General features: G+C 36.4%; 1 protein-coding gene across 1 annotated transcript in view; it reads right to left on the bottom strand.

Moving 5' to 3' along the window:
* Nucleotides 1–12501, bottom strand: part of POC1B (POC1 centriolar protein B) — a 56693-nt gene that overhangs the window by 26324 nt on the left and 17868 nt on the right. Inside the window, exons 9-10 of the mRNA XM_075150911.1 lie at nt 11689–11841; nt 3684–3770 (exon numbers count right to left, since the gene is read on the bottom strand). Coding sequence (XP_075007012.1) covers nt 3684–3770; nt 11689–11841 — 240 coding nt within the window. The remainder of the gene's footprint in view (nt 1–3683; nt 3771–11688; nt 11842–12501) is intronic.

A 12501-nucleotide genomic window follows, 5' to 3' on the forward strand; every position in this document is an offset into this window, starting at 1 on the left:
GATAAAGCTCAAAATATAAATGTGTTGCTAAGAAAATATCTAAACATATATTTTAAATTCACAATAAAGAATAAAGGAGTGTTAAATTCTTAAATATTTTTCAAATCTTCTCCAGGCAGACTGTTGTAAAGAATAGATGACAGTGATACTTAGCTGCACCTTAATTATCTGGAGTTGTGTGTCCTGTTTTGGGCTTCTCAATACAAGACAGACACTGACATCCTGGAGCAAGTCCAGCGATGGGCGAGCAAGATGGTGAGGGGGCTGGAACACATGATATACAAGAAAAGGCAGAGAACCAGGTTTGTTCACCCTTAAGAAAGAGGGATACAGGGAGATCTTACCACCGTCTCAAATGTCTAATGGGTGGATAGAGACAAGAGACAGAGCCAGATACTTATTAGAGGACCACTGTGATAGAATTAGAGGCAACAGACATGTTGGAACATAGGAAATTCTAGCTACATATTATGAAGAAAAAAATATTTTCACCAGTGAAACACTAGAGCAAGCTGCCCAGAGAGGTGGCGGAATCTCTCTCTTCACACACATTAACAAATGAACTGGACAAGGCCTTTAGGAACCTGATCAAAATTGGCCTTGCTTTAAGGGAGAGGTTAGATGAAATGACTCCAGACATCCCTCTCAACCTATACTGCTCTATCATTTTTATTAACAAATCGTTACAGAAGAGAAGAAGAGGAATACCTTTTTGCTCTGCCACAAGTCATCTTAGGGGCAGTAATAGCCTATTTCCTATGACCAGTAGGACAGGGCACAGTTCCAATAGCTGAAGAAGAGATTCTCAATAGGGAGAACACTTTCTCCTATTCCCTGGAGTAGCTTGAGATCTATGGGAGTTTGCCTACTTACCGTTAGGAATTTTGATAGCCATTCAACAAAACATTACGAGGTTTTGTATAGACTTCCAATCTCCCTGAAGATATTTCAGGGAACTTTAGGGAACTCATCACAGATCCTACAGATCTTCAATATTGTTACTTGTCCCAGAGAAGTTGGTCTTTAAATACTTCAGACAGTGAGCCGAGAAAGGCTGTATCTCTCTTCTTCAGTAGAAAAATTAAAGTAAATATGTTGAATAGCTACTTCCAATGGTCCAGGGACTTGCCAAGGTGTTTTGTAAATAACCCTTAGGACCCTGCTGTGTTACATGTGTGATAGATGAAAACATTGAAAAAGAACCCTTAAAGATACATTAGTACAGAGTGAATTTTTCTCTCTACACGTATCAGAAGGGCAGAAGAACTGCTTAAGCTAGAGCAAAACACTTCAAAAAGAATATGTAGGTATAGACAGGACATTTGTAAATTAACCTGGCAACCTGATCAAAGAATTTTAGTCATTTGAACAGCGTTCTTCCAGTAGAAGTAGGATCAAAAAGCCATAAGCAGCTTTAAGATGGGTCTTGACAAATTTGCAGGGGGTGACAAAAAAAAAAAAAAAAAGGAAAAAGAAGAAAGTGTACAGTGATACTGCTTTGATAACCAGTAGAAAGAGATCAATGTGGGGGAGTGGAATCAGGGAGAGGGATGGGGGAGGAGGATGAATTAGACTAGAGGTTGGTAACCTCAAGTTAGAGGAGGATTAAAAAAACAAAACAAAACAAAAACCCCACAAACCACCACACAAATAATGCACAAACACAGTATCATTCAAGGGAGGACAAACAGTATCAAGAGGAAATCTGGCACTGAAGGTGGGATGGGAAGAAATCCAGCCCTTCCCCCTTTGATTTTTATGAAGAACACGTGAAGCCTCTACACATTAGGGAAATTGAGCCAGCTTCGGATGAAAAGGACCAAAAGGTCACTGAGATCCAGAACCCTTTGGAAACAAGACACAAAGAGACTGGATGGCTGGCCTGATTAAGAAACAGGTGATAATTCCACAAACAACAGAATCTGATAATGCAGCAGATAGACACCGGACAGGATGATGACACTAAAAGATGGGTTGACACTAGAAAGTAGGGAGGACCACATAGGTTGGCAAAGTTGCGGAAAGTGTTACTTGCTATGGGGGAGGAAGGATGCTAGTGGCAGAGAAAATATGCAAATGGTTTCTGGATTTGTGTCAATAGTGGTGTGTTGGACAGAGCAGTTGTCCTTAAGGCTGTAGTCTGAGTAACACGGATTCAGAAATATTGCTAGATGGAAAAAAGATGCAGATGGCGAATGTTGAGATGCAGAAAGGTGAGAATCAATGGTGAACAGGAGATCAAGATAATGGAAAAAAAAAAAAGTAGTGATTACTGACACAGTCAAAAGGCATGAATTTTGACGCAATATTTTTGTGATGAAGACAATTGTAAAGCCAGTCAGCCAGCAATCAAAATGATTCTGTCTCTAGTGGGTCAACTTATTCCTACTGTAAGTATAAAGTTTTATAAACTGGGCATAAAGTTTTATAAACTGCTCTCATATCAAAAGAATTAATGAAGGAGATGAAATGATTGGCAGATTTATAGGTATGTACATAGAATTACAGTGTAACCATACATTCGAATTCTGTGATCAGTATTAAGATCAGGAAGTAATGAACACAGAGTATTTTAAAGCGATAAGTAGCCAATAAATTATATCCACCACTATCCACTATCTGTCAAGCCTACTAGAGAGATTTCTGTAAGTCTGCAAATTACTTTTGACAGAAGTTATCTTAAAGAACCATATTCAGCTGTGAAAACACAACATGACAACTGGTAAACCTTAAAATATATGAAATTATCATCTCTCAAATAAAAGTTATTATATAATTATTTGTTTTGAAGAAAAGGTTTCTCTTAGACATCAACCTCTGTATCATGATCTTCAATATAAAATTCTTTAAGATAATTTAAAGTACCTTCACAACATACCTTTTCATAAAGCATTCATGACAAAATAGAACAGCAGAAACCACACCTGCTGCCTATTCATATGTATTAACCCTTCAGCCACACAAACTCTTGTTATGGTAACTAAAATTGTTCAAGATACAATTTATGCCTTCAGAGGAACAGATTCAGAGCTAAAAGAGAAATCTCATTTTAACCTAATTCTAGAACAGTACATCTTTTACATTTCATACCAGGAGAGCATATTTCTCCTCCTACGAATCTACCGTTAAAACATTGCCTTCCTTTCCTCCCACATGCCATACCAATGTCATATGAAAAGCTAACACTAGAAGGATCTAATCCTATGATTCTGTCTTAAAATGTGGTACTTTTTTTTTCCTCCTGAAGAACTACTAGATGCCTTAAAAGGAGAAAAATTAAAACATCACTTTTGGAATTTTATCAATGAAGCAACTATTCTTTAGGTTTCCCATTATTTGCAGATAAAGACAGAGTTACAAAAAGTGTCTGAAAATAAGCCACAAATTTTAACAGTAATATTTAGATATAATTAGCATGGGCTTATAATTAGAATTTCTGCTTAGTATGTGCGTAAAATTACTAGTATAAAGTGAAAGCTTTGCTATTACACCATCTTCTGGTTAGCCTTGGGAACTGTGAAAGAAAGCTTGAGTTGAGAAGTTAGGATATTGAGCTCTGAGCAGTTGACAACTGTTTAAAAATATATTTCTTTCATACAGACAGAAAGAGCACATTTCCAATAACATGTTAGTTTAAGCCATACCCTATTTCCCCCCCATCCCCACCCCAGAAGGCAACTTACCGGAGTACTGAAAGATGAAGAGGAACTAATCTCTATGACAGGTGGGTCAAGTGTTTGTGTATTAGTCACATCAAGGGTAGGGTTGACCTGTTGAAAATGAATTATAATATTATTATTTCAGCACCAGTAGAGAAAGGGAAATAAGACTGAAATAAAAAGGATCACTTGCTACATTAAGGCACCACTATTCACTAAGGACTGGAAACAGGCTTTAAAATTTGTAAAAACAAAGGTAGGATGTTACCCTCCAACCATGTAAAATGCAATCATATGACACAGAAAAAGAATCCAGATATGCATTTATTACAGAAATACAATTTATACTTCATAAACATCCATCACCCAAAACTAACTCATGGGGTTCCTACCACAAGAGGTGCAAGTATTAAAGAAGTTCAGTTGTACGACAAATCAATAAAAATGAAGTTACAGCTACTAGTTTGAAATGGATTTACTAAGACAGTTAACTCAAAAGCTTCCCAACTCAGGCTCAAGTTCCTCAAGTCATCTATCGCAACCAAACAGACAGACTGTCGACATGCTTGCTTCTTACGTGCCAACTCTGATTGCCAAAATAACTTGAAAAACACTGTTGTGGAAAACAGGTGGGAGGTAACACTGAAATCTGTGATAAGTTAACTGGCCAAACACAAAGCAAGCTGTTCCTAAAACCATGGGAAAAACTGCTTTACACTGGGATAATGTCAGAGGCTGATTGATCAGATATGTCATCACAACATCTGCGATTTTGACGTCTTAATGTCACACTTGGACTACTCACTCAGTGTTGGTTATAGGAGTTTATATATAAACTTTAGCAATATTTTGCTAATGTCCTTTCCTGAAAGTGAAGCATTAACAAAATATAGGAGAATATAAAGTTTGAGAAAGCTGCTGCTTTTATTTATCCTTATTCACCGAAGGATCAGAATATCCTCCCTATAAAAATATGTGTGCGTATTTTCCCTACCATTGTATTATCTAGGCGTATCACAGCCTAATACGTTTGCCCTCTCAGCGTGATGTATGGAAGTACTATTCTTATTATTTTATGAAGTGACAAAATTCACAGAAAGACTAGATGACTTTCAAATGACCAAGAAGTCTGGTGTAGCAAAGAAATGAACTCTCCTCTTTTCAACTTCTTGTCAGTAATCCAACAGCGGCCTTATCAGAAACAGCATTAATTCCAACCATGAAAGTGGAAAAAATTAAAGAAAAACCCCAAAACTCACACTTGCCTAGCGACAGGGTTATATTTTAGTTGCTGAAAGTTTATTAGATACAAGGCCTTTCCAAGGAGAAAGAGCTTACCATTTCACCTGAGGACTGTCAAAACTCTGGCTCAGCCAGAGCTGCTCACTCAGTAACAGCTTCAATGCTATTTCCACAAGCAAAAACCCCTGATGCTAGGGTCCATACATTAGCATATAGACTTTTAGATCAGAGATCTATTTTTTAAGTAGCTAGAATGAGATCTTAAAACTGGAATTAGTAGCCAGAGAAGGCAGGCAATAGCATCTTGTACTGCCTGAAGCCTTTTCATTCAGTTCATTTGGATTTCCATAACTTACATGCAGAAATTTAGGTTAAAACTAATAGAAGTAAGATCTTCCTTGGTAAATGCAGGTAGAGGGGGAGCATGGGGAGGTAGAAGATGAACAAAGCAAGCTAGAAGGTAAAAATACATTTAAAGATAGATGTTTACCTGATTATTCAAGCTGAAAGTGATCCTCACACTTTGCAGCACTTACAAATCAGAGATGACAAGCCCTCCTTAAGCAGAGATCTTAATTATGTTTCTAAACTAGTTCACCTTTCTGACTAGCACTGCTTAGCTCTTTCTTGGATTCAGTTTCAACAAGCCATTCTTCATCCATGAGCTCTCTTTTGTAGGTATTCTGTCTTTTAATTCAGATTATAATTACATCAATCGAGAATGAGCTACCCAGAGACAATCAGGAAAACCCATCCTGCTACAGGGCCATCAGAGCTGATAATTTAACATTCTCCCTCAATTTGTAGATATTAGGATCAAGTCTTGCTTTCTTCCAATTGTGTCAAAGGGACTTGGAGGAAAGAAAGGGAAAAAGGAGAACCAAAGCCAGGTAACATGGTCTAAGTAATAACTTTCCATTTATCTGAAAGTTCTACCATTTTAACTGGACTTCTTTAGTTTCTTCTCTACAGAAACATGATTAAGGAAAGTCTCCTCTGCATATAGCATTGCTTACCACTTCATCAGAGTTAAGGTGAGGAAGAAGAAAACTGCAGATTTTTACTTTTTTCCCCCCTCTATACATACCCTGTCTATTTAGATTAAACAAACAACTGCCCTAAAGAGTTTACATTTGTTTAGAGCCCAGCATAACCAGGGTCATTTGCTTCTGACCATCAATCATTCCTGTAATAAATATAATTAACACATTATCTGAGTCTCAATCATACTACAGGCAGCTAAGCCTAAAGTCTTTTTCTGACATGCATCATTTGGGCACTGAAAAGAAGAGAGGACAAGGCACCCGCAGGACTCTGCAGAAGAGGGACAGCAGGTGCCTATCACCTATCAATACTCTAATGTAGAGAAGCTACTGTAGTATTATTACTAATAGCTCTTGAAACATCTTCTTTGAGATAATACCTCCTTGTTATATGCATCAGAGCTATTGTAGAATGAGTTAAATGCTTTTCTTAATACGGGGTTGCTAAATAAATACATGGTATGGTTAAGTTGAGAAAATGTGCTCTTTACGTGGAAGTGTCACACCCTGGAGCTGGAATGAAAGATCTCCTCTGCATATAGTTCTGCACACTGCTTTATCAGAGACAAGGGGAGGATGAGGGGCATTGCAAACACTGACTAGGGGTGCAGGAACTGTCATAGACCGTATTAAAAGATATATCTATATATATAGATATATAAAATTGTTAAGCAACAAGTTAGAAATAGCAAAGCATCTAAAGAAAAGGGCACAAAACCATGAAGGCTGTAGCTAAACCCTTCTTGCAAATATTTGTATTTAATATTGCACTAAAAATTAATGAGGTAATGGAATGAAGCTAAGTGTAAAAGTTTCAAATGACTTGACATTTCCTGACAAGGTGATGTAGTTAGCTGTCAAATAATATCACCAAACATATTTGGAAAAACTTAACTTTAAAAAACAAGAAAGAAAAACCAGAACACTAAAAAGCAAGGTAGAGAGAACTCTCATGTATTAAAGGTTTTCAAAAACACTCTTCCAAAGCTTTCCTTTAATTACCTGATAAATTGATATACAAGTATTTTCATTATCTTCTTCCAATACAATGATACAATTATCACATTTTGATCCATAGCACAAAAAAATATATTTGAAGGAAGGTTTCTACAGAACCTTTCATGTAAGGAATTACAGATTTCTAAAGACTGAAGTGGATCGAAACCAAAATATATTCTTTAAAGAAAGTGAGAGGCAGGAATTAGGATCACTGCTTAGGACAGAGAACTAGGGGAGGAACAAAAGAAGCAGGCCCAACTAAGTGTCGTTCTCAGCCATATGCATATCCCTCTGTTGATTTTAATAAAGTATATCCAATCTCAAAAAAAAAAAAAAAACAACAAACAAAACACCCACAACCCACCCTTCACTTAATTTTTATAATGCATTTCATAAGATATTGGCGTTACATCAAAAAACTAAAAATAAATAAAATTACAAAAGGAAGTTTTAAATGACTCACACTAAGTATTTCCTAGGAAAGTGATGTAGCTAGCTGTGAAATAGTCTCTCCAAATATACCAAGAGAAATTTAGCTTTCAATTCGATTAAACACTGTTCTTTGTGCCAGACTGGAGCCCTCAAGCCAAGCAAGCCATATATTCTTATTTCTACTGCCACCTAGCGTATATCTGGATTTCCTTCACCTAAGAAAATATTTACAGCTGAAATTACACTGAAAATTTTAAGATGAAATTAAATCAACAGTAGCTTTTCATGCTCAAGATATAAACTGTACTCATCTTAATATGTTCAAACCTTAATGCTATGTTTTTAAAGGAAACTGTTATTTCTATCTTCCATCCGCTTTAAAGAGGTCTCTAGTATATGAAAGATTAATTATCTACAAACACAGGAAATTCAGAAATACAACTGTCACCAAGTGGAATGCATTTCTTTTAGTATATTGCACTAAAACTGCATTACTGATTAAACATACTATTTTCAGATATCTCCAAAAGCTGCTTATTTCAGAGAGACAATGACTGGGATTTATCTCAGCTAAATTTAGACATACTGCTAGACACCTGTATTAGAGCTGGTCACCCAAGATTACCTCTATGGCCAAGGGAAAAAAGTAGGCGCCTTCAGAGAACAAGTCGTTTACTTAAATTTCCAAATTGTCTGAATAATTGTAATGACTATAAGCTTTAAACCTCTACTTACTTGAATATTCAAGAATCACATTGATCAGTGCAGTTGGAGAACAATTGTAAAGATTTATAAGTCAAGAACATGAAATTCAACACTGCATTAAAATTCAGGCTACTGCTGGTCTGAAGAGGAGGAGATACAAGTAAGAAATTTCTTGTAAAGTTAATTATGCCTCAAAAGCAGGCAGGGGGAGAGAAAAAACTAAAGAATATTACTGGCTCTGCCTATAGATTTGAAGAGTGAATAAGCAAAAGTTTGAGAAAAGGTGAAAGTATACTCAAGCTCCACATTTCAGTTACTATCCTGAGGGCAAAATATGAGGTGATACCTGCAATTCTTAATGCCCTTGTGCAAGCTGTTTTGTTCAAAACAGCATTTCCAATTGGTGATGTTGATGTTTCCTCTTGAGTTCTACTTGTACATCTGTTGAACTTTTTGTGTTCTACCACTTTGAATTTTATCCTAAGGCAACCTATCTTCATTCCTGCTATAGAGGTGACTAAACTTAACCAACTCAGCATAACTCAGGGCAAGGTATTGTAACACATTTCAAGTGTCTAGATGAAATTGTAGTGGCTTGTAGCAAACCTTAAAAGGTCATCTATACTTTTAAATATCCTGTATTTGAACTGCCACCTCTGCCTGCTTGTAACTCTTGCATATGTCACCAAGTCTCTTAAAATACTGTTGCTTCAGTTTAGTTAAGGTCAATCATCTTCCCCTGTTCCTCATGAAAAAGAAAATAAACAGAAAGCAAGCAGTTCTGCATTTTATCTGAGGTGCAGATGAGATACTAGGAAAAACTGTGTCATTACAATTCCTGTGCTGAAGTGGAATAGATCAACCAAAGAGACTGCGGAATCTCCATTCCTCTTCAAGGCCCCCTAGACACTCCCATGGTTGACCTGATGTGCCATTGGCAACAAAACTAGATGACCTCCAAAGGCTCCCTCTGACATGTCTGTGACTCAATTCCTCCTTTCCTTGGTACATTAGAAACATGATGAGCCATAGAAAGATGAGGCTGGTGTTGCAGTGGAACTGCCCAGTGCTAAAATTCTCTCTATTGCCTGTTGCTTAGAAAGAGATAGGGATGTTAAAAAAAAAAAAAAAAAAAAAAAGTATGTTTGTTTTAACTGAAGAGGGACAAAAATCTTTGTCCTCTTTTTTTTTTTCCTTCTCCAGAATACAGCATAGCACAGTGGGGCTAGAAATGCTGCTTTTTTTCAGTTACAGGAGCAAATATTTAAGATGGAACACTGGAAAATTTCAAGCATAGTTAGTGCCTCTAAAGCATGTTACTGCTGGTAGTAACCTGATACTAGTTTTGTCTGGTCCAGATGGTGAGGTCCATTCTTCCTCGCCACAACAAAAAAACCCTAATTTTTGTTGAGATAGACAGGAGGGGCAGTAAAAAAAGGAAAAGACACATGGAGCAAAAAAAACTTGATAACTTCACTTTAACACTCCCTAAACTATTATATTATTGCATTAATTCTGAAAATAAGCTGCAAAAGAGATCCTAATCATTATTATTATATTATTTAATTTACAAATATAAAAATATAGTACATTACAGTAATATCAGTTTTGTTGAAACTATCAGACATTGTTCTGTCTCAAAGAATATAATATACTTCATGTTTATTTGAGAGCAAGGTATTCTACAGATAACGTGATGTTAACAGAAAACTAAACACAGCAACCTGATTCTTAAAATCCTGAAATCAGGCCAGAAAATGTACCACAAGAGTCCAAAACTTTGCTACAACGAATGACAAAGCCATAGAGCCCTTTCACTACTATGGAGCAGCTAACCCAGAAGCCTATAAGCTGCTACAAGCCATGAAGAAATGCAGACATTAGGTTAAGTGAAATCTGTCAAGCTAATTGATAAATAATTTCTTGACATTCAACTATCAAATTTCCTTTATGTGCCTTTTCAGTATCGGTAATGAGGTGCTTCCTAGTCTTACTTTAACTTTAGTCTGAACTCATTAATACTTTTCCAGAGCTTCTCAATTACCTAGGACCAGGGACCAAAAAAAAAAAAAGAAGAAAAAACTGGAAAACTGCTTTAGAGACTGTTCATATCTTTGCCAGGCATCCGAGCAGCAGAGGTCTGGAAAAGTTGAGCTGAAAAGAAAGCAACTGAATCCTGCAGCTATAAGCTATTGTATTTGTTTAGCACACGTTATAACTGGGTGCAATTTGTATGGGTCTTGAAGCAAACTGTTGATGCAGCAAGAGTGGTTTAAATCTGCTGGCAAATGCTGTGATTGAGTTTGTTCCAGCACTGACTACCTATACTGAAGGTTGCTATCAGTAAACTTGACTTCATTCATTGACCTTACCATGAATATGACAGTCTGGCAGAGAAGTTTATGAAGCTTGTCATACATGAAGTTATCTTGCTCTTGTTCTGATCAAAATGCTAAGTATCAGAAAGCTTCTCATCCAACTTGACAACAGAACTAGACACATGAAAATACTTAGTGATGGATTCTATCAGGGTTCCTCTCCTCCACCAAAATATTTTCAATCTTTATGCTACTCATATCACATATATTCATATTGCAGACACACACATACACAAAAAGCTCAATATCCTCAAATCTCAATGTTTTAAAAGTCTGAGCAGGAAAAAAATGCCATAGCAGCAGTATCTGCATCTTATATGAATAAAAACAGGTAATGGTGAATTTCTGTAGTACTCTAGTCGTATATGACAGCAACCAAAAAGTTCCTAAATTTATGTCAGATACAGCTCTTGGACAGTAGAGGCACCTGGAGAATATCAAAGAAGAGATATAAGTATAGATAATCACCATGTAGAAGCTAGCCAGATCTACCAAGGACAGTCAAATATATCCCTGGGGTTTTAGCATAAACAATGGTCTTGTCTAAGGCATAGTACTGTTTACCTATTTAGCATAGCTTTTAGACAACCTGACAAACACAGGATTTTCCAAATACTGACACAGAATATTTGACATTTCACTTTGGTTCCCTAATTCCCAATACTTCCAAGAGCTGCTGGTAGAAGGTTTGACAGTAAAAGTAGCTGAAGAGTGAATTAGCAGGAAATCAGACTACATAGTGACATAAAACGCTCTAGAAAGGCTTTCTAAACTGTTAGATAGGTATCAAGATCTTCCCACAATATCTAAAGGTCTTGGAAAGAGGGACAACTTGTGACAATCAAGATTTGACTTTCAGTAATAACGCCACTTTGTCCTGCTTATAATGATGTATTTTGAGTAGTATCCTAAAGCTCACTGAAGATTCAGATATCTTCTGCAACGGTTGCCATGTTACTTCAGAAATCAGACTATCACCTATGTTTTGTTTACATCAGGTGTAGAGTACAGACTTACACAAGAAGCATGAAAGGAATTCACCAGCATAAATCTGACAGCATCAGCTAGCTTAGTAACTTTAATGTGGATGGTTATGGTTGCTTCCAAAGTATTATACATAGCAACAAAAAGTTCTCTGGTATACATAAACCACATTTAATTATAAATGCTAGACAGATAGCATTTACAAAAGCTTCTGGTTTCCTATATTAGAGTACTTGTTGCACTCACCTCAACTGACTGAAGTTTTTCATCATGGAGATGAGGTGACCTCGGGTAAATATCAAGAAGATGAGGAGGATCATCAATATGTGTTCTTCTAATATGGTGTTTAAGAATTTCTTTATAATCAAATGAATCAAAGTTGGTTTTCCATAGTAATACCTGTAAGAAGCCATTATATGAGTAACTGCTTGAAGCCTATTTAGTGCCCAAACATAACTATTCAGTGAAGTCTGTTATTACTAATAGATCATGACATCAGAATGAGCCTGCTGTCATCACTTAGTCTGATCTCTGCTACAACACAGGCACTTCCCCAGAGTATCTTGTACTTCAAGTCTAATGGATGTGGTTCAATCTATTTAAAAAAAAAAAAAAAAAGATCTCTAAAAGATGTCTCAATAATCATAAAACAAAGCAAACTTCTGTCCCACTGGACTGTAGTAAGTTATTTTTCTGCCAAATCAAGGGGTCATATATTATCAAATTTCTGTCCCCTGTAAAGGCTTGCAGGTCAAACAAGAAAGTTTGAGGGGACAAGAGAAATGACAGAGTTCCACAGAACTCTAAAGCACCTGGTTCCAGTGTTTTAACAACAGGAATCTGTTTTCTGAACCTTGTCCAATTACATTCAAGGTAGAAACAATATACAACAGTCACATCATGGCCAAATGCAGAAGTAAGGTAGTAGAATGCAGAGGTAAAATAACAGAAAGTAGTCTATCCAGACTTATGAATAGATCAGGAAACTAAATCATAACGCACAATGTTGCATTCTCATGTCACAAAATAATTGTATATGTAAGTAATTTAATTAAGTTT

This window comes from Calonectris borealis, chromosome 1, assembly GCF_964195595.1.
Source record: "Calonectris borealis chromosome 1, bCalBor7.hap1.2, whole genome shotgun sequence".
NCBI classification, from domain to species: Eukaryota; Metazoa; Chordata; class Aves; order Procellariiformes; family Procellariidae; genus Calonectris; species Calonectris borealis.